This window comes from Chlorocebus sabaeus, chromosome 10, assembly GCF_047675955.1.
Source record: "Chlorocebus sabaeus isolate Y175 chromosome 10, mChlSab1.0.hap1, whole genome shotgun sequence".
In the NCBI taxonomy this organism is placed as follows: domain Eukaryota; kingdom Metazoa; phylum Chordata; class Mammalia; order Primates; family Cercopithecidae; genus Chlorocebus; species Chlorocebus sabaeus.
In genome coordinates this window covers 128,200,875-128,228,673 of record NC_132913.1, presented here as the reverse complement: position 1 = coordinate 128,228,673, position 27,799 = coordinate 128,200,875, and the positions used below count along the sequence as shown (strand labels likewise).

The following is a 27,799-nucleotide window of genomic DNA, read 5'->3' as shown; positions in this document are numbered from 1 at the left end:
CTCAGAAATGTTCCGCAGAGGAGAAGGAAACTGAAACTCGCCCCAGCACAAACGTGGAGCCCCACGCCCATCCTTCCTTGGCCCCCACCCCCGTGGCCCAGAGAAGCCAGCCAGGGCGAGCCTTTGTCCCGCCGCACAGGGAACATGCCTCCAGATGGGTGAGGGCCTCTGGACTCCGTGCCATGAATCGCTTTCGTTCGCCGGGTAGAATCCCTGCCCTTTTCCCCTTATGGTGTCTTCGGTTCGCAGCGTGGGAGCTGCGCCGGCCTGCAGCGTGCTGCCTCCTTTCCAGCGGCCCGGCCTCTCTGCTGCTCTGGCGCCGGTGTCCGGGCCGGCACAGAGAGTGCGCTCCGGGAGACCGGGGTGTGTGGCCCGGCCAGGAGGCTGCAGACAGGAGGCTGCAGACAGGAGGCTGCAGACAGGAGGCTGCAGACAGGAGGCTGCAGACAGGAGGCTGCAGACAGGAGGCTGCAGACAGGAGGGAGGCTGCACTGTGCGTGTGGCGGGGGAGGGGGCACCGCCTGTGCCTGGAGGGGTCTTGTGTGGAGAGCAAGGTCTCCACTGACACTTCCTCCTTAAACCAAAAGAACATTAACTGTCCCCCGGGAAGGGCCGGGCTGCCCGTGCTCAGCGCCTCCGGGACGCTTCAGCTGCCTGGGGCTCTCGTGTGGTGGCCTGGTGGTGTGAGCGTCACTGCTGCCCCTGGCCCCAGTTCCTCCTCAGTTTCCTGGGGTGCCTTTCACATGTGCTGGGCTCAGAGCAGTCACACCCGTCCGTGGGACACACCAGCCTGGAGTCAGCACAGAGCCCTGAGTCCTGTGTCCCCGGCCGCCGCAGGGACATGCTGGTGCGGAAACCGTGAGGCAAACGTATTTGCTGACCGGCGCGCTGCAGGAGCTGCCTCGGCCAGGAAGCCTCGCCGTGGCCGCCGGGGCCGTGATGCCGTGACCCACAGAGATGGTCGTGGTAAGTCCACACCTCCAGCATGGGCCCGGGGTGGATGCTGAGCTCCAGGGAACCCAGAGCTTCTCTCCCAGCACCTGCCACCCAGACAGGACTTCCCTCAATGGCCTGCGGCAGCAGCACCCTCTGGGCAAGCGTATCTGGAATGGAGCCGCTGCGGCAGGTTCTGCAAAAGGCGAAAGCAGTTGCGCTGTACTGTTCGGGGCCCCTGGGGGCACTGAAGCATTTTGTCACCACAGGCTGGACAGATGCGGAGACCGAGTGCAGCCAGGAGGCTCCAGGTAGGACTCCTGGGTCTCTGGACAGGGGCCCCAGGGAGAGCCCTCTGGGATGGTGTTGGCCCTGAAGTGTGTTGAAGGAGGCTGCTGCCACTGCGGGCAGTGGAAAAGGAAAGGACAGAGGGCAAAGGCCCTAGGCCCCTTGGACCCCTCTGCCTGGTGAGTGGGGAGCTCCCAGGCTTGTGTCCAGCCCAGTGTGAAAAGGAAGGAAGTCAGAGGTCCCCTCTCTGAGACTGGGAGTGCCTCCAGTTCTTAGGGGAGAGCCTGTGAGTTCAGAAGGCTTTGGCCACGGTCATCCTAGGTGGAGCCCCCTTTGCGGGTCTCATCAATCAAGGCCTCACCTGCTACCTCAACGCTCTCCTGCAGTGTCTCTTTCTGACGCCTGAATTCCGAGACAGGTGAGAGGCTGGGTGACCTGAGGGCCTCTGGGCCAGGTCCCGGCAGGTCCCTGCGGACGAGGTAAGGACCCAGGCTTCCTCTGTGGCCACAGGATCCAGGAGAAGCCTTGGACCTCTGAGCCCGAGCAGGCTCTTGGCCAGATCTTCAGGGGGCTGCAGAGGCGGTGTGGACCTGTGCCAACGAGTGCCCTCACCACCTGCCTGGGTCTGCACAGTGAGTGGACGTTGGGAGGCACAGGGACAGGGCACCAGGCAGAGGTGGAGCCCAGACCCTGAGATCCCACGAAGGGCTGTGTGTCCCCCTGAGGGGTCTGCACCACCCCTGACCCGGTGCCACTGGGGAGCAGCGTTCAGCGAAAGTTGGGAGAAGGTGGTTGCAAGATGGCCAGAGGCCTGCGTGGGGCGGGTTCCAGGGGAGAGTCAGGAGCAGAGAGGCTGACCCATGGGTGGGGCGGGCCCCTTTCCTGGACACCTCAGCATAGAGTCTGTGACTCACCTGCCCAAGAAGCATCCTGGGGCTTCGCACCGTTGGGAGGGGAGGAAGCGGGACCTCGGGGAGTCACCAATGTGACCCAAGCATGTGCTGGCCCAAGGAAGACGCTGCTGCGAGTGTCCAGAGAATAGGAGCCCTCTCAGCCACCCGGGGCTGGGACACTGCGGTCCATGAGCTGATGGTGGCAGCAATTGCCAAGTGTGGGGAGTGTTGTCAGGAGACTGGGGGTAGGGCTAAGGGACACTCGCTCCGTCAGCAGGAGGGACGTCCACCTTGTGCCAGGCTGAGTTTAGAGACTCTGCCAAGGAGAAATGTCCACACTCTAGAGGGTGGGTCAGAGGGAAGGGCCAGTGGCCAGGCTATAGCTGGACCCCACCCCAGGCCCCATGGACAGCTGGGCAGTCAGCCTGTCATCCCAGGGCTGACTTAGAGGCTGGGCCTGAGGGTGCTCCACTGCCCAGCCAGGCTGTCCCTGTTGCTCTCTGAGTGCCCAGTGCGACTCCTGAAGTTGGCTCAGGGCCTATTTGCTGAAGGAATGAGTGAATCAGTGAATGGACAAAGGAGTGAACAAATGCTGGAGCTTGACCTTGGCTCCCCTGGTCAGGAGGGAAGGGCCAGAGCAGGAGGGGAGGGTCAGAGCAGGAGGGAAGGGCCAGAGCAGGAGGGGAGGGTCAGAGCAGGAGGGGAGGGCCAGAGAAGGAGGAGAAGGCCAGAGAAGGAGGGGAGGACCAGGAGACAGCTTGGTGAATCCCAGCAAAGGCACTTGCTCTTAATAGGCCCCTGATCAGGTCCTGACAGAATCAGGACCAAAAAAGGAGAGGACATGGGGTCCGGGGTGGGTTCCGGGGTAGAGCCAGCAGAGGCGGTAGCTGTGAGGGGAGGGGCTGGGCCACAGAAGGCCCTGGAGTGGTGGGAAGCAGCTGCGCTGACCTGGCTCTGTCTCTACTCTGTAGGCTCCGTCCAGCAGGACGCAGCTGAGGTGTTTCTGCTTCTGCTCCAGCACCTGGGCCGGGATGAATTGCAGGAGGTAGGCAGTGGGGAAGGAGGGCGGCAGCTGGACACCTGCCAGGGGATGCAGTGGGCAGGGTGGGGAGAGATTCGGAGGCCCACTGGCCAGATCACAGCCAAGAGGGCACCAGGGCCACAGGTGTCTGCCTTGGAGTGCAGAGTGACAGGCAGGAAAGACCTGAGACGCTCTCAGGAGCATTCACTCAGGCCCCTTGCCCTCCCTGCTGAGGCCACGAGCACGCTGGTAGTGAATCAGCAGCAGCAGGGCCTCTCCCATCACAAGGCTTGTTCAGTGGGGCTGGTGCTGCTCAGGCCCTGGGCCCTGGGCTCACTGGATCCTAGCACTGCAGGCAGGTGCCGCCATCACCATTTTTTTCTAGTGGCCACAGGGAGGACAAAACTTGCCCCAGGCCACCACACTGAGGACCAGGCACACAGGTGGCAGCTGCAGAGAGCAGGCCCCATAGGGACAAACAGGGTGTATTCCCTGGAGGTAGCATTGCCTCCCTGATCAGAAGCCCGTGCACCAACCATAGCTGGATCAGCAGCCCTCCTCGCCAACCATGGCCAAGCCCAGGGCCGTGCCCCTGAAGCCCGTCCTGAGGCAGCCACCTTAGCCCATCCCCATGGGGGCAAACCCAGGCAGGGCTCTCCCTGCCCACTCCTTGCCCAGCCCTTGCCTCCAGGCTGCATTTCCCAAGCCCCTGCTCTGGGCTGGGGACAATGTGACCTCTAGGCTCCCTGATGGGACAAAGTCCTGTGCCTTGGCACACGGGCAGTGCCCAGGCTTTGACCTCTGCCTTGGGACTCCTGTGGTTCCCAGTTAACTCAAGGCTCCTTGTGATTGGACCAAGCAGCGTGTTCATAAGACGGAAGGACCAAAGCTTGTGACAGCACAGATGGGCAGTGTCAAGGGGGCCTGAGGATAGGGAAGGTTTTGGGGGGCCTGCTATCCTGAAAACGGGGCCAGGTGCCTGAGGGCGTTTCCAGGACAGCACTCCTGACTGGCAGGGCCTGTCCAGACCTGTGGTCCCGCCCAACGTGCCGCATCCTCTCACACAGGTGTTCCAGAGTGAGGTGGAGAAAATCATCCAGTGCTTGGTGTGCGGCCACGAGGAGCACATCCCATCGGGAGGCAGGATGCTGATCCTGCCCCTGGCTTCCCACACCCAGCTCTGTGGCTTGGAGGGGGCTGGGCAGAAACCTGGCAAGCCAGCCAATCCGTCTAGTGGAGTTTCCCAGGTACTGTGGCCCCAAGGTCGCCCTGCAAGGCAGTGTTCCTGAAATGCCAGGGCTAAGGGCCCATCATTCATTCATTCTTTTGGCCCACCCACCTGTCTGGAGCCCCTGTCTGTGCCAGGCTCTGTTCCAGGCACATTGATGTAGAGATGCCCAGATCTTGGCCTCTCGCACCGCAATGCCAGCCCTGGTTGTCTGGCTGTGACTGATACCTAGGCTGGTGAGTGGGTTCATGGGGCTCATCTAGATGTTGAGGGCCACTGGCCACTGCCCTCTGGTAACAATGGCCGGGCAAGGGAGCTGGCAAGTGTCGGGGAGCCAAGAGTCACAGAGGAAAATGGCCTCTATGTGGGGTGTGGGGTGGGGGTGGGGCAGGGTAAGAAGTGTGAGCCATCTCCAATGATAGGTAAGGTCACATGGGTCACGTGTCCACTCTTCCTTTAGTTCTTTCAGCGTCTTTAAGATAGAGTTTTAAAGTATTTATCTGGTAGATCTGTCATCAGGTCTTCGGCAGGGACAGCTTCTGTTGATTTTTTTCCCTTTGAATAGGCCATAGTTTTCTGTTTATTTGTATGCATTGTGATTTTGTTGTTGTTGAAAACTGGACATTTGACTCTAATAATGTAGTAATTCTGGAAGTTAGATTCTCCTCCTTCAACCAAGCTTGCTATTGTTCGTATTGTTTTTGTTTATTTTTTATTTTATTTTATTTTTGCAGTCTGTCTCTGTGCTGAGGAACAGCCTGAGGTGTAAACTTCAGGTCTGTCCAGAGCCTGTGCCGTTCCCATGCACACTCACTTTCTAGTTTTCCTCTTTTATGCAGTTGTTTTTCAATGCCCTAATCTTTAATATCTGGCTCCCAAAAGGGGAAAAAGAGGAAAATGAAAGGGGGAAGAGCTGTCCCTTTAAATCCCCCAAAAGTCACTTCAGCCAGTTGGGGAGGGGCTTGCAAGAAGGGAGAGAGGTGCAACCACAGTGGCCACATACTTTTCTGTTTGCACCTCCTTGATCAGAATGAACAGCAATGGACGATCCTTCAAGTTTGGAGGACAGGGCCCTTACTGCCCACCCTGTGTCCAGCAAGCTCCAGGTTGCTCCAGGAGCACAGGCACACTTGCTGCCCCAGGGCTGAGGATGAGGGATGGGTAGCTGCTACTGGCTAAGAGCTGGAGTTGATCGAAATTAACCATAATTTCCATCTGAGCCTTCCCCTGGAAGTTGCAAGCCTTTGATAGACTCCAGAGTTCCAAACAGTCACCCAGGGCAGATTCTGCAGTGAGGTGTCTGAGAGGGCAGTTGGCCTCTGGATGCTTTCCACTCTCCCATTCTCCCAGAAGCTCTCAATGTGGACTTGTGTTGGAGCTAGAATTTCTCCCAGGCATCGTCAAGTCAAGCAATGTTCATTAGCTGCTTTTATTTCTTATTTCACAACTACATTGCCCCTGTCCCATATTTCATCAAGTTACCCATTTTTCTTATGGATTTATCAGATACTTCTTTATAACGTGGAAAATGACTCTTTGTTACCATTTTCCCCATTCTGTCATAAAGGAGGAAGTGTAATCATTAGCAAAAGGTAGCATATTCAATAAACAACGTTGGGACAGTCATTTATTACTTGGAGAAAAACTAAGTTAGACGCTCACTTCACACCATGTATCAAAAGGAAATCCAGCTGGATTAAAGTATGAGATAGATATACAAAGAAAGTTAACAGGAGAGAAGCAATGAAAATATACTTTTTCTCAGAATGGGAAAAGAGCATTAACAAAAGCAATAGCATCAACTGACATATGTGACAATGTAAAAGTGAGATCACGTTGTACTCCCTGCCCTGAGAAGAGCTGGCGTGGGCAGTGGGATAGGGGTCTGTAGGGTCCAGCCCCACAGGGTTGGAGGGATTTTCTCCCTGTGTGTGGAGACGAGAGATTGTAGGAATAAAGACGCAAGACAAAAAAGGCAGCTGGGCCCAGGGGACCACTATCACCAAGACTCGGAGACCGATAGTGGCCCCGAATGTGAGGCTGCTCTGATGTTTATTGGATACAAGACAAAGGGGCAGAGTAAGGAGTGTGAGCCATCTCCAATGATGGGTAAGGTCATGTGGGTCATGTGTCCACTGGACAGAGGGCCCTTCCCTGCCTGGCAGCCGAGGCAGAGAAAGAGAGGAGAAAGAGAGAGACAGCTTACGCCATTATTTCTGCATATCAGAGACTCTTAGTACTTTCACTAATTTGCTACTGTTATCTCAACGGCAGAGCTGGGTGTACAGGATGGAACATGAAGGCGGTCTAGGAGCGTGACCACTGAAGCACAGCATCACAGGGAGATGGTTAGGCCTCTGGATAACTGCGGGCGGGTCTGACTGATGTCACTGACACTTTCCCTTGACACTGACGCTACCATAGACCACGGTCCACTTGGCAACGGATGTCTTCCGAGACGCTGGCATTACCGCTAGACCAAGGAGCGCTCTGGTGGCCCTGCCCAGTCGTAACAGAAGGCTGGCACTCCTGTCTTCTGGTTATTTCTCACTATGTTCCCTCAGCTCCTATCTCTGTATGGCCTGGTTTTTCCTAGGTTATAATTGTGAGCAAAGACTATTATAATATTATAGTAAAGAGTAATTGCTGCAAACTAATGATATTCACGTATAATCATATCTATTATCTATATCTAGTATGACTATTCTTATTTTATATATTTTATTACACTGGAACAACTCGTGCCCTCGATCTCTTGCCTCGGCACCTGGGTGGCTTGCCGCCCACAGGGGTCTGGTGACCCCACCTCCCAGGCCCTGCCTGGGCTGAGGCCCTCCCTTCTCCCTGCTGAGCAGGTTTCTTCTCAGTCCCAGAACGCTCAAACGGTTCTTCTCAGTCCCAGAACGCTCAAACGGTTCTTCTCAGTCCCAGAACGCTCAAATGGTTCTTCTCAGTCCCAGAACACTGGAACAGTCTTTGAAACAGTGACCAAATGCCAGTGGGAGGTGGCTCAGGGTGTGGGTGACTGAACCTCAGACACAGCCGCAGGTCTCACCTCCAGCACAGCAGAGGCATCCTTGTTCCAGCCCCACACTTTGGATTCTGGATCTGCACAGGCCTGCATGCAGTTGCAGGCATTTGATGAGCAGGGCAGGGTCCCGGGATCCACCCATCGCTGGGGAGGGGGCTCCAGAGAGGACTGGGGAGGCCCCCACTGAGCCAAGCCCAGTGTCCCTGCCTTCCCAGCATCCACCAGCCTGGGAGGAAGGCAGGTCCTGCCAAGTCCCTGCCTTGGCTGTAGCCTGAAATCCACCCTAGAGCAAGACATAGGCAGTGGAAAAGAAGAGGGAGGAAAGGGTCTGGGGACCTGGGCGTCCACCTGTGTTATGGCAGATTCCCCAGAGACTCAGCCGCTTCATTTCTTCTTCTATAGGACACAGAGGTGCTGAGTTTCTCTCTAATCCAGAATTTTGAGGATGAAGACAATCGGTTCTTCTGTGAGCCCTGTAATGCCAAGACCCCCGCCTCTGAGGTAGGGGCCCGGTCTGGGCTGCTTCCCTCACTGTGGTGTGGGAGCGGGGCAGCAGAGCGATGGGAACCTCTGGGGACAATGCAGACACTGTTGTCCCTCTGACTCAAAAGAGCTTCCCTGGGGCAGGGGTCAGCAGGTGCACAGAACTTAAGACAGGGTAACAGGGCTTCTTAAGTATTTGTGGAATGGGGAGGAAAAGAGGGGAGGGAAGGAGGTAAGAGAGAGAGAGGGAAGGTCGGAAGGACGAAGGGAGAAAAAGAGGCAGGAGAGAAAGAGACAAGAAGGGAGGAAAGTGGAGGGAAAGAGGAAGAAGGAAGGGAAGGAGGGACAGAGACAGAGAAGGAGGAAAAAGGGAAGTGAGGGGAAAAGGACAGAGAGTGGGGAAGGAAGGCAGGAGAGGAGGGAGAGAAGGAGAAAAAGGGAGAGCATCAGGACCCGGGTTAGGAGACAGACTCATAGAGCAGAAAACCTAAAGGACCTGCGTGTCTGTGGGATGGAGGATAAAACAAGAACGGCTCTTTCAAGTGCATATCCCAGCCTGAGAAAATGACTTGGGGAATATCCCTTTTCTATTTTTTGAAATAATATGTATAAAATTAGAGTCATTTCTTCCTTTAGTTATTGCTAAACTTTGCAAAGGAGGCCTCCTGGGTGTCGGGGTTTTCTGTTGTCTTTGTGGGAAGGTTTTGCTGACAGTTAGTGCCAGATTCAACTTTCTGATAAACAACTATGTACCTGTGTGTGTATGGAAGGATGCCCATATATATATATATATGTCCCACTACTATTCAAGCCTCTTATTTCTTCTTGTCATGGCTTTAGCTGCTTCCATCAAGGTTTGATTTATAAGATTTTCATAACTGTTCACTTCAAAATATTTCTATTACATGTTATCTTTGACTTGTGGGTTATTTAGAAATGTATTTGCTTCTTTCCAAACATGGGAATCTTCTAATTATCTTTTTGGTGTAGGTTTCTGAGAGTGTGCCAGAAAAAAATAATTCTGGACTCTTTGGGTACAAATGTCAAAAAATCATACTCAGAAAAAAACTGACCGATGGCCATTTTTTAAAAACTTGTCGAGACCTGTAAGAGACACGCACACGGCTACGGTCAGCTTTCACAGTCGTTTCACGTGCGAAGGAAAAACTCCTGCCATCTTGGGGTGTACCGTCCTCTGCGTCTTTTGGGGCAAGCTTGCTCAGTGTGTGGCTATCACCTTATGGATTTATTTTGCTCTGTTGTTCTTTCAGTTATGCAGAAAGTTATACGAAGTCCTCCCAGTAGAACTGTGGATCGGCACAGAGGTCCTTGTGGCTCTGTCCATTTTTGCTGTACACATTTTTGAAGCTATGTTATTGGGTGGATAGACATTTAGAATTGTTGTCTTCCCGGGAAATTGACCTATTTAATATTTTGAAATGTCTACTTTTGGCTAAGCTTTTGCCTTAAAATCTTCTTAGTCTGATCTTAGCAGACCTGCAGCGGCCTTCTTTCGGTTGTGGTTTCCCTGGTCTGTCTTTTTCTACCCTGTCACTTTTGACCTTTCTGGATTCTAGTGGATTGGATTCTAGTGTATGCTTCCTCTAAACTGCATGCCCTTGACTTTCAAAATGACCTCTGACCATGTGTGTCACTGAGTTAGCGATGTGACTTCTACCTTCCTTATGCCTGTGTTAAATCTGCCGTCTCACGAAGCACCTTCTGTGTGCCCCGCCTGCCTTGTGAGCGTCTCTCCTTTCCTGGCATCCTCCATGTCAAAGAATGGTTTGGATTATTTCATTATCCAGAAGACCAGGACAAAAGCTGGACACCATACCCATCTGTGTCAACCTGCATGTTTGTGTTGTGTCGACCTTTGTGTTTGTGCGGTGTCGACCTGCGTGTTTGTGTGGTGTCGACCTGCATGTTGGTGTCCTGCTGTTTCAGCTCCTTGGGCTGATGTTGGCTGATTCTTTTGCCACTTCTCCAACGGTGCAGGAACTTTGTATTCACCTCTCTCCATTTCCATGGCATTGCATGTCCTTATTGTGGGCTCTAATTATTTATTTTACATGTGCAAGGCATTTCTATTGCTTTCTACAGCTAGCATTTATCATTATTTGCTCATTTGCCATTTTGGTTGTTCTTTCTTCTTGCAATCTTTGTTTGGATTCTTTTCACCCTGTAGAACCTCCTTTGGTGCAGACTGTTTTCCACACAGGTGCTAAGTCTTGATCCTTCCAGTAAATGGGGGGGTCTGTGGTGTCTGGCTTCTGTCCTGGTCGTCTGGAGGTGGGTATAGTGTCCGGCTTCTGTCCTGGTCGTCTGGAGGTGGGTATGGTGTCCGGCTTCTGTCCTGGTCGTCTGGAGGTGGGTATGGTGTCTGGCTTCTGTCCTGGTCGTCTGGAGGTGGGTATGGTGTCTGGCTTTTGTCCTGGTCACCTGGAGGTGGGTATGGTGTCTGACTTCTGTCCTGGTCGTCTGGAGGTGGGTTGGTTCCAATTGTCAAACTTTCCCAAAAGACATTCTTCTCCCTTAGAGCACAGACAGGAGTCTTCAGCAGGTGCCAAGTGCCCACTCATGTCCACGGAGCTTGACAATGACCAGGAAGCTGCCCCCTGGTCCTTGCTCACTCCTAGTCTTATCAGCTTGACCTTCCCACTAAAGGCTCAAGGCAGGGTTGTGCTGCAGGCAAGGCTGTCCCTGGACACACAGGCACAGGCTACAGTTGTCCGCCTTCCCAGGGCCCTGGGCTTCAAGACTGCCCACTTAGAGCAGGCACCACAGAACTGGAAGGTAGATGGTCATGTTTTATGATATTCTCTGTGCTTTTTAAACCAGAAGCAGTGCAGACGAACCTTGACTGAGGAAATGTGGGAGGCAGCTGGGGCAGGTGTCTGGAAGGCTCTTCCAGAGCCAGTGGGGTGTGCAACTCCCTGCCCCCACCTCTCTCCTTCCTTAGGAGACACGCTTCCTGCGGCTCCCGAAGGTCCTGATTCTGCAAGTCAGGGAGCTAACATTTGAAAACGGGAGGTTTCACAAAATTCAGAAGTCTATCAACATTGCCCAGGTGCTGAAACTGCACACCAGCCCCAGAGGACTGACATTGCCTAAGTGTAAAGCTTCCCACAGTGGCACACTCACCCCCAACCTGGTGAGTGCCCAGCCTTGGAGAGGGGGAGCTGCAGTGGGGGGCATCATGCCCGCAGCCTGCAGGGACAGTCACATTTCCGGCCAGCGTGTCCTGCCTGCCCGTCCCTTCATGACAGGAACAACCACAGGACAGGCAGGGTGGGCTGGCGCCGGGGGGCGGAGGCCATCCTGGCTATGGGAAACCTGTCTGCGGTGTGATTAAGAAGAGCTGCCCACATCGCGTGATGGAAGGCGGGGCAGTGATGGGGTCCAAAGGGCTTGGGAGGGGGTCCCGGCAGCTGGGGGCAGGAGGTGTGCGGGGCAGCTGCCCGTTGGCGGGGTGGCCTGCGTGCTGGGCTTTCAGGACAGGCCTTCATGGAGGATCTCCTCTCCATGAGCCCCTTGAGATGCTCAGTTCCTTCCAAGCTGACCCGGAGCCAATGCAGGCTGAGGCGCAATGTTTGGGCTTTCCCCAGAGTGGCTGTGTAAGCAAGCCAGGAAGTGCTTCATTCTCAGATGGGGCCCGGGGATTCCCATGGCCTCCCGAGGGGACGGGAAGCCAGGTGTGGGATGGCACTTTCCAGGGAAAACCCGGAGCTTTAGGTTTTCAGAGCTAGAGAGTGGTGGAGGGAGCTGTGCCCCAGCCCACCCCTGCTGGGAGGCAGACTCTGGTCCTGTACAGCCCCGTTGCTGTTGGAAGCTGAGCTCTGGGCCCCGAGGCTGGCCTGCAGCTGTGACACTGAGGGGTGGCAGGGTGGGGTCCATACTCCTGCCCCCAGAGCACAGTCACAGCTAGCAGGGCCTCCCCCATTGCCCTGGAACTCAGTCCCACACATGCCTGCCCACGCACCCCCCACCCTCTGAAGCCCCAATTGCCCTACAGGAGCAGAGAGTCTACCACCTCTACGCCATGTGCTGCCACTCGGGAGACTGCAGTGGGGGCCACTACACAGCACTGGCCCAGCCCCCCGGCAGGGCAGAGTGGTTCCGCTTCAATGACCAGCAGGTGCACTGTGTGAGTCCCGCCCGTCCTGCCCCGGGGTCGGCCGCCAACGGGCATGTTTAGGGAGCCAGTGGTTCTCTGGGGCCTCCGGTGTGCTGTCTGTAATAAGGAAACAAAGGGACCCCTGAGCTGGTGCTTAATGTCGCTTCACTATTGTTATCGGAAGTTCTGGGAACCTTTTTCTCCCCCCAGGTTTAACTTCTGTAGCAAAATGTTATGGTTTCTTAATTTCTGAAAGTAATGTGTGCCTTTGTTTAAAAAGAAAGTATTATAAAAAAGGAGAATTTTAACAGCACAAAAAAAGCTATTGCAGAGACAAGAACATGAGTGAGGGCTGTTGGTCACAGTGAAGCTGAATGGGAGCAGAATGGGGAGAGGAGATGCGGGTGCAGGGGGAGGTGAGGCCGGAGGAGGCTGAGACAGGAGGAGGGTGGGAGGGGGGAAGGAAGCCGGAGAGGGTGGGGGCCCTGGGGAGGGCAGGCTGGGAGGGCTGTGGCACTGTGGCAGGAGGGCAGCGTGGCCACCAGGGACGCTAGCGAGCATTGCAGTGGGCAGGTAAAGGTGGCCGGGCCAGTGAAGGGCATGTCCGAGTGGAGGGCAGTGACTTTCAGGGTGACCCCGCTGAGGGCCAGGCTGAGGTGGGAGGGTGTGGTGATGGGTGGCAGGGCACATCCTCAAGGCCCCGCCTTCCCGCCTAGGTGGGGCCGGAATTCCCTCTGCACCACACGTTCAGGTAGGCTGCTGGGCCCTCCTGGGGCGGGGTGGGACCCTGTCCTGCGTGATGACCCCAGGGCCCTGTTGTGGAGGCAGCGCTTGCTGAGGACAGCTGACTTTTCACCCAGGGAGAGAGTGGGACAGGCGGGGCACCCTTCCCTGAGAGGGTTACTGTCATGGGGTCAGGTTTGACCCATGGCCTGGACCCAGGCCCCTCACAGGGCTGTACTCTCACCCCGAGCTCACACCACACCCCTGTGGGAGGAAGGTCTGTGCCCTCTGCTCCCTCTTATCTGTATGGCAAGGGCCCCACGGGCAGGGGCGAGAGTGGGGATCTCCCCTGTGTGTCGTCTGCCACCGTCCAGGGAGGGGAGGTGTGATGCCCGCACAGCGGGGCTCAGGAATAGGAGGACCACCCAGGAAACGGTGAGTCTGGCCAGAGACCCGGGAAGCCGAGGCTGCTGAGCCTGGGTTTGCTGCTGTGTGGGACAGACGCGGCCGCGTGCCTGGTGGGCAGGACTCCACTCAGGCGCGATGGGTCCTGTCCCCGCTCCTCTCGCAGGTCTGAGACCCCGTACCTACTGCTGTATCGCTGTCAGGACACTGAAGACAGGTGCGTCCCTGTCTGGTCTCGTGGGTGGTGAGTGTTTGGGGAGCCTGGAGGAGGCACAGCCACCCCAGCCAGCTTTAATTGGGTGGGCGATTTTGCCAAGAAGGGGATGGATGCTGTGGGTCCCGAGGGCCACATCTGTGGTGATGGGCTCTGCCCTGGGCCTCCTCCCCACAAGGCAAGGCTGGGGTCAGGCCTGGATTTGCAGGTCAGGGCGATGGGCTGAGGCCTCCCCTGGGACCCATGTGGTTCGGCCTGGCACCTGGTCCCTGTGGCCACGCACTCCCTGGGGCCGTGTTCTGAGGCCTGGCACCTGGTCCCTGTGGCCACGCACTCCCTGGGGCTGTGGTCTCTGAGAACACGTGTCCAGGGAGAGAGGGATGGGATTTTAGTCAAACAGCCTGTTCTCTCTGCAGCACCCACGTCTAACTCCCCTCCACAAAACAGGCAGTGGTCAGTGCTGCCTGCCTGGAGGGGAGAGGGCCCTGGGGGGGTTGGCGCTGGGGGGTTGTGGGGAGGTGATATCCTCCTCCTGGGTTGTCCCTGCAGACCTGCTCAGGGACGCTGCAGAGGTGCCCGGGGAGGCACCTCTGCCTCCACATAAGTGGAGACCACATAAGGCAGACCACATAAGTCCATGAGGGAGCTAAGACCCTAGGCCAGGCCCCAGGCCTCCAGGCCGCCCACTGGTCCCTTCTCCTCCCCCTTTCTGACAAAGACCCCCCATTTCCCCGGAGACAGATGCTCAGGCGAGGGGGTGTCTGTGGCTGGGGGCTGCTTGTGGCCTTGCCAAGGCTTCAGGGACTTCCAAGCATGCCTGTGTGACTGATGCATACCAGGCCCCTGGGGCCTGTGAGGGGCGGGATGGTGGGCCCCTCTCAGCCAGAGTTTCAGCTCTCTTTTATTGCAGGCAGGAGCCAGAGGCACCCGGGCCTGACAATGGGGATATGAGAACCATGACAGATGTAGCTGTTCCAAAGGAGAAGGTGCCTTGTCCAGGAGTGGAGGGAGAGACCCTCAAGACAGACTCTGCCACAGTCTGCTGGGGAGGACACAGCCAGAGCCTCTCTCTTCTCCAGGACGACGAGCCCATCTGCCACAGACAGGGTCCTGCCAAGAAGTACAGGTACGTGACCACCTGACTCTGTCCTCTGGAGAGAGCCAGGTGGCCCTTGGCCCTGAGGTGGGCACATTCAGCAGCCCCTGTGGGTTGGCTCAGACCCTGTCTCACTGAATATATGTGCGTGCACCCACCAAGGGCCAGAGACCCAAAGGGGACCAAAGAAGCAGGTCTGGGTCTTTTGGGAGCTTGGGGTCTGCATGGCTGGACAGAATGTGACTGAGAGGTAAATGTGTGGATTTCCAGCAAGAATGCACTAACGCTTGAGGGCAAGTGTAGGGGTGGCCTCTTCTGGTCACAAGGCAGGGGTATAACCTGAGGGACTGCATGCCACCTTGCCCGCAGAGTCGGGAGGATGCACAGGCAGTGTCCCTCGGAGGCATCACTGAGCTGGTGGGAATGTAAAGAGTGTCCCCAGGGTACCTCTAAACCAGTACTGAGGTCACACCAGAGCTATCCTGGTCTGCAGGAAGGAGAAAGCCAGTCTTAATAGTAAAGAATGTATGATTTAAAGATGGCGTTCGGAAAGGAGAGGGAGCCAGGGCCCCACAAGCAGGGATGGCCCCGAGACCTCTGCATGCAGTGCCACCGTGAGCTCTCAGGTGCAGGGCGTCACTGGCCACGGGCCTCGGAGAGACTCGATCTGATGCATCTTTGGGAGAAAAACGATGCTCCCCTGAGAAGCTGTGCGAATGACTCTGCCATCGTGCAGGTTTGAATTTAGAGAATGTGCAGGGCCTGGGATCCTCCGAACCATGTAACTGATGTGAACAGAACAAGCTCCCCCGTGGCAGCGGGAGGCACAGGGTGGAGGAAAATATGAAGCCTCTCAAGACTGTTATGTCCTCACCTAACAGAGGGTCACCTGGCTCCCCACCCGCAAAGTCATTTTGAAAATGAGGAAACAATTTGTTGTGCATGGGGGGCCCTCAGACAAAGTAAAGAGAAGGTCAGCCCCTGTGAGTTTCAGAGAATCTATAAAGATCAGTTACAAAATTTAAAGACATGAAACGTAGGACTGAGAACAGAAAAACAATGAGACATACTTAGGATAAATTTGAGGAGAAAAATAATCCGTATCTCGCCTATAATCCCAGCACTTTTGGAGGCCAAGGCAGCTGGATCACTTGAGGCCAGGAGTTCAAGATCAGCCTGGCCAACATGGTGAAACCCCATCTCTATTGAAAATACAAAAATTAGCCAGGCATGGTGGCGCATGCCTTTGTGGCATGAGAATCACTTGAACCTGGGAGGTGGAGGTTACAGTGAGCTGAGATCACACCACGGTACTCCAGTCTGGGTGACACAGTGATACTCTGTCTCACATAAAATAAAAGAATCTGTAGAAACGAAAACATAGTCATTGATATTTTAATTACATTCACTGTGTTACACAGCATTTAGAAATAAGAGAATAGATATTTCTCGGATTAGAAGATGGATCTTGGGAAAGCTTTTGCACGTATTTTACCAGAAGATAAAAAGATGTGAAAGAACGGTTTTGAAAGATGGCATGGAGAATAGAATCAAAAGGTCTGAGTGACCTTCCAAAAGAAGTTAGAAATTTCCAACAGGACTGGCAAAAAGGGAGAACAGAGATCACGAGGGGAAAACAAAACTCAAGGAGATAATAAGTGAGAATTTTCCAAAACCAATGAAAGGCATGAGCCCCCAGCAAGGTTTAAGCCAGATAACCAAACCTAAATTACTGGGGGAATCCACCCCCAATATTTCAACATAGGTTCTTTCTATTTTCCATAAGTGTTGGCTGGCTGAGAAATAAAGAGAGACAGTGCAAAGAGAGGAATTTTACAGCTGGGCTGCCAGGGGTGACATCACATATCAGTAGGACTGTGATGCCTGCCTGAGTCTCAGACTAGCAAGTTTTTATTAAGGATTTCAAAAGCGAAAGGGGTGTAAGAACAGGGAGTAGGTACAAAGATCACATGCTTCAAAGGGCAAAAAGCAGAACTACTAATAAGGGTCTAACACAGATCGCAAGGCAAAGGGCAAAAGCAGAACCACTGACAAGGGTCCAACAAAGATCACAGGGCAAAGGGCAAAAGCAGAACTACTGATAAGGGTCTATGTTCAGCAGTGCATATATTGTCTTGATAAACATGTTAAACAACAGAAAATAGGGTTTGAGAGCAGAGAAACAGTCTGACCACAAATTTACCAAGGCGGAATTTTTCCCCACCCTAGTAAGCCTGAGGGTACTGCAGGAGACCAGGGCGTATCTCAGTGCTTATCTCAACTGCGTAAGACAGACATTCCCAGAGTGGCCATTTATTTATAGACCTTCCCCCAGGAATGCATTCCTTTCCCAGGGTCTTAATATTAATATTCCTTGCTAGGAAAAGAATTTAGCGATATCTCTTCTACTTGCACGTCCGGTGATAGGCTCTCTGCAAGAAGAAAAATGTGGCTCGTTTTGCCCAACCCTGCAGGCAGTCAGACCTTATGGTTGTCTTCCCTCCTTCCATAAAAATCGCTGTTATTCTGTTCTTTTTCAAGGTGCACTGATTTCATATTGTTCAAACACACATGTTTTACAATCAATTTGTACAGTTAACACAATTGTCACAGTGGTCCTGAGGTGACATACATCCTCAGCTTACAAAGATAACAGGATTAAGAGATTAAAGTAAAGACAGGCATAAGAAATTATAAAAGTAATATTTGGGAACTGACAAATGTCCGTATTAAAATGAAATCTTCACAATTTATGTTCCTCTGCTGCGGCTCCAGCCAGTCCCTCTGTTCAGGGTCCCTGACTTCCCACAACACTAAATCTATACCTAGACTTACCTTAGAAAAGTCTAAAAGCAACTAGAGAGGAAAGAATATTCCATTGAAAGGAACAATTATGTTAAAGTAGACATCCTAAGGGTAAGGTAGAAGACAATGTAATGTCTTCTTAACTGGCAGACTCTAATTCTATGCCCAGCTAAACTCTCTCATAGTCAGGTTGTTTCAGGCAAGCAAAGGGTTAGAGAGTTGACCACTAGTAGCACTTGTATAAAACAACTTAAAGCTGATTTCCAGAAATATGTACATCAAGTCTAGGAGGAAGAGCTGAAGTGCAAAAACAGTGATTTTCAAATAAACTAGCAAAAATGTAACACAATAATTAAACATGGATTGTATAAAAATACCTAATGATAATGGCTAATCTGGAGAATATTAGAACAAAACTAAAAATATGACACATCTCAAAATTCTAAACAGCAAGTAGGAGATTGGAGTGAAAGTCCTCTAAGCCATCCCTTTGTTTTATGGGGAGAGTGGAGATATTGGTTAACTGTCAACTTAGTTGAAAAAATAAGGATGTCAAAATTGTCAGGGTATCTTAGCTCATATTTCTTAAAAGTAGAGTTGGAGATGTAAGTGGTTGATTGAAGAAGTTCTTGAGAGGCTGCCCCCATGGAAAATGTCTGGAGCACAAATTGGGCCACAGAGGTGAACTTGCCTGGATGAAAAGGCATCAGCAATTTGTACTCCCATCAGATATGGGAGTGCATAGGGGCATGGCTTTGGGGATGTGGAAGCCCCTATTGGCCAAAGGCATTGGTCTAGAGAAGTCAGCAGCTCTGATTCTGAGCACTTAGCAGCAAACACTCCCAGCAGGTGTAGGACGCAGGCACCAGCGTGGAGAAAGGTATCTGGTAGGACACCACGGCACCCATTCCAGCCCATCCCCCATGCCGCTCAGGTGCTCCCTACAGCAATGCAGCCACACCTTCATCAGCGTTCCATGGTTTCATATCCTCCTGGAAAAACTTATACGAGGATAGTTAATAAAAACCTCTGACTGTACCCACCTTGTTGCAGTTATCCCTGGGGATGGACCCAGAATTCTTCTCTTTCCTCTGCCACTTACATGAGTGCCCCCTGATATGGTTGGGATATTTGTCCCCTCCAAATCTCAGGTTGAAATATGATCTCCGGCATTGGAGGTGGGCCTCGTAGGAGGTGTTTGGGTCTTGGGGCCAGATCCTTCACGAATGGCTTGGTGGCCTCCTACGGTAATGAGTGGGTTCTCGTGCTGGTAGCTCATGGAGGGCTGGTTGTTTAAAAGGGCCTGGCACTTCCCACCCTTTTGTTTGCTCTCACCATGTGATGTGCCTGCTCCTGCTTTGCCTTCCACCATGAGTAAATGCTCCCCGAGGCCCCCACAGAAGCCTCGATGATGACACACAGGCTCCCATGTTGGCCAGCTGGTCTGCTACTCTGTGAGGCCTCAGTGGTGCTGGCAGAGGCCCTGAGGGTGAGAAAGAAAAACTCATACCTGGAATTTATGTCAATCCCTGACAGGATGAAATGTGTTGTACCTTCTCCCAGTGGAAAAGAACTGATGCCATCAACTTCCATCCAATGGGTGGTTGGTCTTCTCTGTGTTTCCCAGGCTTAGCACTGTGCCAGGGGCTCAGTGCCAGTCCCACAGGCAGGGCAGACAGGCAGCAGAAGGAGCTGGAGCCACTTTGGTGAGAGGGAACCCCTGCTTCTCCCCCGGGCAAAGCCCCCATTTTCTGTCATGGATATTCTGTTTGCAAGCCTATTGCTCAGGAACTGGAGTGGCCAAGGACAGGCCCCCGTTGGCTGAGCCATCATGTTAACTTGGTAGATTGTACCTCTGTTGGCACACATTGCACCCTCTCCCATAGGTCCATTCTTTTCTCTAGGCTTTCTTTTCCAGATGTTTCAATCCTGCTCTTCCAAACCCTGGCCATGCAGCTAGGCTACTGGCCACACACAGCCTTCCTCAAGAGCCTCAGGGAGCTGCTCTGTGACTCTCCAGGTGGGACTTGCCTGAGGCTCCTGGTGGCTTCACTGTCCACCGTGACATCTTCCAGGTCATAGGGCCCAAACTGCAAGGTTACTTTTACTGCAGCCTAGAGCTGCTGCAGACTCCTTTCTAGCACTGGGCCCACTTAAAGCTACTAGCCTCTGGCAGCGTTTGACAAGTAGGTCCTAGAAGCCTGCCCAAGTGTGACCTGTTCTGCCTTCAAAGCCCAAATCGATTCACCAAGCATTGTGTTCCTTTCTCAGGGGAAGGGGAGCAGACGGCACAGTCACTGCATCGGTTACTCCAGAGGGAATATCCCAACAAGCACTGGAGCCCTGGGGTGCAACTGCACTGACGTGGCCACCCCTGGCTCTATGTGGGGTTTATCTCCTCACCTTCTAGGGCGCCTTTTCCAGTGCATCCAGAGTACTTCCTGCTTCTTACTAGCAAGTCTGATGAACACAGAGTTATCAAGATTGTGGGCCAATGTGATACTCTGCAGAACGTGCAAATACTCCACATGTTCTAGACTCCCTCATGACAGAACAGAACCAACTCAGCCTGGGGAAGGCCTGTGTCTGTGCACTGAGATCTGTCCCTTGTGCAGTATGCTGCCTCTGACAACCTTCCCTGATGTTAGAGAAAAGGATGTGTTTGCTGAGGCAGTGGCTTCAAGCCACGAATGCAAGACCGTGTTCATCTGACCCAGTGAAGGCATCCCACCCAGCAGGACAGCTAGCACTGGGCTCCCGCTTGGTTAAATTGGCAGTGGCTGGATCCAGTCCAGACAGGGGCAAGCTTAGGACGTTGAATGGGGATTGGTTAGGGTCTCCGAGCCTGCATCCCTCAAGGCTTTGAAGGGGGAGCTAATCCCTGGTGTTCCCCTGAGATGTGATGCTGTTGTCGAATCACTGACTTAGCAGGAGATCCACCGGGCCAGGGGCGCCCACTTGGCCTTTCCTACGATAGCTCTTATCCCGCAGCCCTGGGAACCTCAGCTAGAGTCCGGCTAGCTACTCAGGAAGTCATGCCACGGCTGCTTTCCAGAACTGAAGGAAAGTCCAGTATCGGTCCAGGCACCCAGAGAACACGGGCCAGGACGCTGCCTCAGGGCACTGCAGGGGTTCCCTGCCCCACAAACCCTGCTCATGGCGGGGGAGGGAAGCACATGGGAGCCGCGTGTTCTCTCTCTCCATGGGATGCATGTTCTCTCTCCATGGGCCACGTGTTCTTCCTCTCCATGGGCCACATGTTCTCCCTCTCCATGGGATGCGTGTTCTCTCTCTCCATCGGCCGTGTATTCTCTCTCTGTGGGCTGCATGTTCTCTCTCCATGGGATGCGTGTTCTCCCTCTCCGTGAGACATGTGTTCTCCCTCTCCATGGGATGCGTGTTCTCTCTCTCCGTGGGATGCGTGTTCTCTCTCTCGGTGGGATGCATGTTCTCCCTCTCCATGGGATGCATGTTCTCTCTCTCCGTCGGCCGTGTATTCTCTCTCTCCATGGGCCGCATGTTCTCTCTCCATGGGCCACGTGTTCTTCCTCTCCATGGGATGCATGTTCTCTCTCTCCGTGGTATGCGTGTTCTCTCTCTCCGTGGGATGCGTGTTCTCTCTCTCCGTGGGATGCGTGTTCTCTCTCTCCGTGGGATGCGTGTTCTCTCTCTCCGTGGGATGCGTGTTCTCTCTCTCCGTGGGATGCGTGTTCTCTCTCTCCGTGGGATGCGTGTTCTCCCTCTCCGTGGGATGCGTGTTCTCCCTCTCCGTGGGATGCGTGTTCTCCCTCTCCGTGGGATGCGTGTTCTCTCTCTCCGTGGGATGCGTGTTCTCTCTCTCCGTGGGATGCGTGTTCTCTCTCTCTGTGGGATGCGTGTTCTCTCTCTCCGTGGGATGCGTGTTCTCTCTCTCCGTGGGATGCGTGTTCTCTCTCTCCGTGGGATGCGTGTTCTCTCTCTCCGTGGGATGCATGTTCTCCCTCTCTGTGGGATGCATGTTCTCTCTCTCCGTGGGATGCATGTTCTCTTTCTCCGTGGGATGCGTGTTCTCCCTCTCGGTGGGACATGTGCTCTCCCTCTCCATGGGATGTGTGTTCTCTCTCTCCATAGGATGCATGTTCTCTCTCTCCGTGGGATACATATTCTCCCTCTCCAGTGGACTTGTGCTCTCCCTCTCCTTCAATCTGTAGGTTCTGGGTCTGCGATTTGACTTGAATCTGAGCAAGGGGTTGTGACTGTCCTCAGGGCACTGACCTCTGTGTCCTCTCCTGCATCCTTGATCACATTTTCTGATGTGTGTTAGGCAGAACACTGGTTGCCCCTGGGAGCACCCTGTCCCTGAGCTGATGCCCGGGGGGTTCTGTCTCTGAGGGTTGGGTTCCTTCTATGCCCCCATCCCCCACTCCCTGTTCATTGTGGGAATTTGGGCTGTGACCACCATTGGGCCCTTTCTCTCCTGGACGCTTCCTCTGGGAGGATGCTACGGAGCCAGCCTTGTCCCCCAGCTGCCCTGGCCCCGCCTGCAGAGGACAGCTGCCCGGGAGCTTGCGGTGATGCTGGGGCCCCTCGCAGAGCACCGCAATCCACCTTGTAGCCGACCTGCTGAAAAATAAACTCCTGGACGTCCAGCAACAGAGTGGGGCATGAGGGAAGCAGAAAGCTCTGTGGCTGCCGAGGTCGGGGCAGGAGGGAAGGCCAGGACACAGCACTGGATAGGGTGGAAGAGAGGAGTGTGACTGTGTCAGCCGCCACCCACTCAGAAATCCACCCAGTTTGCTGGTTGAAAAACAGAGCTCGTTAGATTATATTTAAGCACACATATTGCTGAATCCCTGTCAATGGAGCTGCAAACCTCCGAGGAACCTGGGACAGGCCCTGCCTCCCCCGTCTGGGGCTTGCTGTGCTTGGGAATGGAGGGGCTGAGCTGGGCAGTCCGCACCTGCCCCCATCACTGCAGAGACCCAGAGGCTCTGCCCTCCTGCAGCCCAAGGGTCTGGTGAGCTGAGGTTCTGGGGTCCCCACCCCAGCAGGGCCTCAGGGGCTTCCCTCTGCTCAGGCGAGAGTCCACTTTGTTCCATTAACCTCCTGGCTTGTGTTTCAGGAGGGACATGGAGCCTGGCCTTGGGGACAGGGGCAGAGCCTCAGAGCACGTGGATGAGGAGGGCCCTAAAGCACCTCCACCAGGGGAGCAGGGGGAGGCCCGAGGCCTGCCCTGCGGCCCCCAGTGTAGCCCCAAAGAGGAACTCCCTGCCATGGGAATGAGGAGCTCGGCAGCTGAAGACCAAGCCCTGTCCCACCCTGTGCAGGGCCCGGCACAGCCTGGAAAGACACGTAAGTGACGCCTGACCCATGCCCTGAGACTGGGGCCATTTCCCTCCCTGATGGCTGCTGACTCTGCAGGGACTGAGCGGTCAGCCCCAACTCCAGGTCACTCACCACCTCACACCGATGCGTCCCAGCCGCCGCCATGCCCTACTCCTTCCAGCACAGGGGTCCTCACCCTGAGGGAGAGGCCCCGTCCCTGCCCCACAGAGCTGACCTTAAGGGTCCGTGGCACCCGATCCCACGATGTCTCACACGGCCAACAGGCCAGCCTGCTGTCCCAGAGGAAATGCAAGGCTCAGACACCAGCGAGCCAGGTGGTCGAAGGGGCTCCCGAGGTGGGCGTTGGGCCTGAGGCCGACAGCAGGAGGAGGGTTGGGGTGGAGGAATGGTGGTGACAGTCAAGACTGAAGGGGCTGAGACCCTCGGATGAGCAGGAGCAAGGCTGGGAGGGGCTCATGGAGAGGCCAGAGGAGGCCCCGGCTGGGCCCAGGGGCAGCAGGGACTGTGCACCTGGGAGTCGACAGGGACCTGCCCGGGGCCTGGTGGGGCTGGAGAAGAGTGGGCACGATTCCACCCCTTGAGTTCGGGAGAAAACTTTCCAGGGCTAGGCCTGAGGTGAGGGTCTGGGGCAGCCCCAAGACGGCCCCAGTCTCTGCCTGGCTCACTGGGGGTGCTGGGGCTGATCCCAAGATGGGACCTGGAAGGGTGGGGTGGATGGCTGGACTCGAGGGCTGGGAGTTGGGTCTGAGGGACCCAGGGGTGGGACCTCTGTGGCCCCCAGCCCTTCCGTGTTGCCTGGTGTCTGGGGCCCTGTGTACAGGTGGTATAGGATTGAGGTGGGGGTGCCAGCGAGGTGAGGGCTGCCCACAGGGTCCACAGGGCCCATAGGACATGAGCGAGGGCTCTGTCCAACCAGCTCAGCCTGGGTGTCCACCCCTTGCTCTGCAGGCCTCAGGAGCAAAGTTGGAGGAGCAGAGGCTGCCAGAGAAGGAGTCCGGCTCCTCGGAGACAGAGAAGCAGAAGTCATGGCCACCAGAGAAAGAGGAGTGGAGGCTGCCAAAGAAGGGGGCCAGCTCCTCAGAGAAGGAGGATTGGAGGCTGTGGCCTCCAGAGAAGGAGGAGGGGAGGCCGTGGCTGCCAGAGAAGGGGGCTGGCTCTTCAGAGACAGAGGAGTGGAGGCTGGGACTGACAGAGAAAGAAAAGGGGAGGCTGTGGCCACCAAAGGAGGAGGAGAGACCATGGCAGCCAGAGAAGGAGAAGTGGAGGCCATGGCAGCCAGAGAAGGAGGAGCGGAGGCCATGGCCACCAGAGAAGGAGGAGCGGAGGCCGTGGCCACCAAAGGAGGAAGAGAGACCATGGCAGCCAGAGAAGTAGGAGCAGAGGCTATGGCCACCAGAGAAAGAGGAGGAGAGGCCGTGGCCACCAAAGAAGGAAGAGGGGAGGCCGTGGCAGCCAGAGAAGGAGGAGCTGAGGCCATGGCAGCCAGAGAAGGAGGAGCGGAGGCCGTGGTCACCAGAGGAGGAGGAGGAGAGACCATGGCCACCAGAGAAGGAGGAGCGAAGGCCGTGGCAGCCAGAGAAGGAGGAGCGGAGGCCGTGGCAGCCAGAGAAGGAGGAGTAGAGACTATGGCAGCCAGAGAAGGAGGAGCAGAGGCTGTGGCCACCAGAGAAAGAGGAGGAGAGGCCATGGCCACCAGAGAAGGAAGAGGGGAGGCCGTGGCAGCCAGAGAAGGAGGAGCTGAGGGCATGGCCACCAGAGAAGGAGCAGCAGAGACCATGTCAGCCAGAGAAGGAGGAGTGGAGGCCATGGCCGCCAGAGAAGGAGGAAGAGAGACCATGGCAGCCAGAGAAGGAGGAGCGGAGGCTGTGGCCACCAGAGAAAGAGGAGGAGAGGCCATGGCCACCAGAGAAGGAAGAGGGGAGGCCGTGGCAGCCAGAGAAGGAGGAGCGGAGGCCATGGCCACCAGAGAAAGAGGAGGAGAGGCCGTGGCCACCAGAGAAGGAAGAGGGGAGGCCATGGCAGCCAGAGAAGGAGGAGCGGAGGCCGTGGCAGCCAGAGAAGGAGGAGCAGAGGCTGTGGCCACCAGAAAAAGAGGAGGAGAGGTCATGGCCACCAAAGAAGGAAGAGAGGAGGCCGTGGCAGCCAGAGAAGGAGGAGCTGAGGACATGGCCACCAGAGAAGGAGCAGCAGAGACCATGTCAGCCAGAGAAGGAGGAGCGGAGGCCGTGGCAGCCAGAGAAAGAGGAGCAGAGGCCATGGCCACCAGAGAAGGAGGAGGAGAGACCATGGCAGCCAGAGAAGGAGGAGCAAAGGCCATGGCAGCCAGAGAAAGAGGAGGAGAGTCCGTGGCCACCAGAGAAGGAAGAGGGGAGGCCGTGGCAGCTAGAGAAGGAGGAGCGGAGGCCATGGCCACCAAAGAAGGAGAAGGAGAGGCCATGGCAGCCAGAGAAGGAGGAGTAGAGACCACGGCAGCCAGAGAAGGAGGAGCGGAGGCCATGGCCACCAAAGAAAGAGGAGGAGAGGCCGTGGCCACCAGAGAATGGGGCTGGCTCCTCAGAGACAGAGGAGTGGAGGCCATGACTGCCAGAGAAAATGAAGGGGATGCCATGGCCTCCAGAGAGGGAGGAGTGGAGGCCGTGGCCACCAGAGAAGGAGGAGCAGAGGCCATGACTGCCAGAGAAGAGGAGTGGAGGCCATGGCCACCAGAGAAGGAGGAGAGGAGGCCGTGGCCACCAGAGAAGGAGGAGCGGAGGCCGTGGCCACCAGAGAAGGAAGAGGGGAGGCTGTGGCCACCAGAGAAGGAGGAGTGGAGGCCATGGCCACCAGAGAAGGCTGCCCCTCAGAGATGGAGGAGAGGAGGTGCCAGGCTTCAAGGTGAGTCAGGGCACTGCCTGTGGCCAAGGCCACCACATCTGCAGGTCTGGCCCTGGCCCAGCCAGACGCTTGTGGGTCTTGGCTCAAGAGTGGATGGAGTGAAAGCCACCCCAGCTCCTGCTCCATGACAGGCCCCCAGGAAGAGACACCCCAAGCAGCCCAGTTGGATGCCCTCTCTGGGGTCCTGAGTCAACTCAGACCTGGGACCTCCCTACCTCCACACATCCAGCCTCCTCCACATGGGGTGGCCAGAATCATGCCCTCACTGCCACCTACAGCCCCTGCACCATCTTGCCCTGTGCACGCTGTGACAGCCTCTGCCCACTTCTGTGCACCCCAGAGCAGATGCCTGGAGGCTTGAGAGACGGGGAGGGCCTGATGTGGCCACAGCCGAGGCAACAGCAGAAGGGTTGCTGGCCACCGTCCTCAGGCGGGGCGTCCACCTGGCCTCTGCCTCCCTCGGAGCAAGACCAGCGGTGGGAAAGCCCCAGGGGAGAGACAGCCCTGGCAGTGCCACACTACACCAGGCTCAGTGCCCAGCCAGCGTTCATGGGGACCCTGGTCCCTGGAAAGAGATAAAGAGTGACCAGATGGCATTCACGCCCTGCCTCAGGAGTCCCCAGTCTAGAGTGCCAGGATGGCATTCATGCCCCTGCCTCGGGAGTCCCCAGTCTGTCCCATCCCAGAGCCCTCCCCTGGCCCTTCCAGCTGGAGAGCATGACCCTGAAAACAGAGGGTGCTTGGGGCTTGGATTCCAGTTGGATTCCGAGGGGGAAGCTCTGGGAGGAGCAGGGGGTGGTTGATAGAGATGGACAGGGAGGGGGTCTCCACAGAATCCCACCGGGCCTGCCTGGAGCCAGCCCACCATAGGCTGGGGGCAAGGTGGGGCTTCCTGGGCCAGCAACTGAGGCTCAGCCCAGGGCGCTGAGCAGCCCACACTCAGATAGGGGAGTCTGGGCCAGGTGCTGAGGGGGTCCAGGTCCCCTCAGTCCAGGTCGCGCTGCTGGTGACTGCTGTGTGACCTCTCAAAAGTCACTGAACCCCTCACCATGAAATGCAGGAATTATTCCTGCTTAGAAGATGTTGTATTTGGATTTCACAGACACCATTTATTTATACAAAGTACAGAGCTTAGGGCTTCCCTCCTGGTGGAGATTTTCTAAATCTAGTTGTTGTTTCTTTAGGAATAATGGTCCCCCTCTTTCCCCGCAGCATCCTGCTTTGGTGAAGCAGCTGCCACCTACGTCTCCAGCCCGAGCCTGACCTCGCTTCCTGGCCCCCACCACTGGCTCACCCCCAGCCCTAGCCACTTCCCCAGGTCTGTCTCCAGCACCCACTACCCTGCCAGCCTGGACGTTGCCTTTGGGGACCCTTGCAGCCCCCAGGGCGGAAGGCCTCCTATTCTGAAGCTGTCTAGGGCCAGTCCCAGGCCAGACTCCCACCCAGGGAGCTCCAGCCCAGCAGAACTAGAGGCGGAACAAGGGGTGCTTGGTGGGGAGGCTGGGCAGAGCAGGGTGGGGTCCCCAGGGCTCTCCCCTCACGCACTGTCCACTGTTCACATGAGGATGGAACCTACCTTCTCCAAGCAACTGCAGACAGACAGTGGACATGAGGACAGGAAAATCTCTGCAGACCAGGAGAACAGTCAGGACGAGGGCTGGACCATGAGGAGGGACAGGTCAGCCTCAGAAGGCTCTGAACTCCAGGGCACAGGGTGGCCCTGATGACCCTGCCCAGAGACACACTGGGACGGGGCAGAACCCTGCACCCGGACAGAGGAGCACTGGCGCTGCCATCCAACCCACTCCAGGTTCAGGTGGGCACTCAGGAAGGCGCGGAGCCCCATTTCCTGCATGACTCCACCCGGGTTGACAGTGGAGGGACTTTCCGCATGCTGAAGGCAGACCCCAGGGTCTCGGGCCACTGTCCTGAGCATCGCCCCTCATGGGTGCCATGCTGGTGGCTGCTTCTACCCTACTCTGGCCTCCAGGGCAGGTTCTCCTCTTCAGAGCTGTGACCCCAAAGTGAGCCCAAGAGCTTCCCCTCGGGGGGCTGGAACATCTAACTGACCTGGGCCTGCATGTGGGATGGAAACAGGTGGCCTAGCGTGGGGCATCTCCACTCTACAGCTCCTCACCTATAGGTGCCCCGGGAGCAAACACCTGTGCAAGAGTGAACAAAAGACACGGTAAATCTGCTCCTCGCCCTCTCTGGGAAGCAGAGGGTCTTCCCTGTCCCACCCCACTCAAGGGATCCGCTGCTAAACGTTCAAGGATGTGGAAGGCCAGTCATTAAACACAGCCACTGTGAACAAACCACAGAAATTTGTACTTAAATAAATCTTAATAAAATAGGTACTTAAA

At 55.6% G+C, this 27,799-nt stretch overlaps 1 protein-coding gene across 11 annotated transcripts; it reads left to right on the top strand.

Moving 5' to 3' along the window:
- Nucleotides 1–11: 11 nt before the first annotated feature.
- On the top strand, nucleotides 12–27,799 carry LOC103218221 (uncharacterized). Of its 11 annotated transcripts, none has more exons than XM_073020220.1 (16): nucleotides 12–966; nucleotides 1,203–1,244; nucleotides 1,543–1,639; nucleotides 1,732–1,853; nucleotides 3,086–3,159; nucleotides 4,203–4,382; nucleotides 7,797–7,895; nucleotides 10,840–11,031; nucleotides 11,893–12,024; nucleotides 12,711–12,745; nucleotides 13,289–13,339; nucleotides 14,247–14,462; nucleotides 22,339–22,568; nucleotides 23,511–25,436; nucleotides 26,649–26,754; nucleotides 27,001–27,799. In XM_073020220.1, exons 1-16 carry the CDS (start codon nucleotides 183–185, stop codon nucleotides 27,158–27,160), a joined length of 4,446 nt encoding a protein of 1,481 aa, XP_072876321.1. In that variant the 5' UTR covers nucleotides 12–182; the 3' UTR covers nucleotides 27,161–27,799. The 11 variants fall into 11 exon arrangements, 9 of the variants coding, with proteins under 9 accessions (XP_072876321.1, XP_072876320.1, XP_072876327.1 ...); XR_012094353.1 differs by having other exon boundaries at nucleotides 13–966; nucleotides 26,649–27,252; nucleotides 27,580–27,799; XR_012094352.1 differs by having other exon boundaries at nucleotides 13–966; nucleotides 26,649–27,252; nucleotides 27,566–27,799.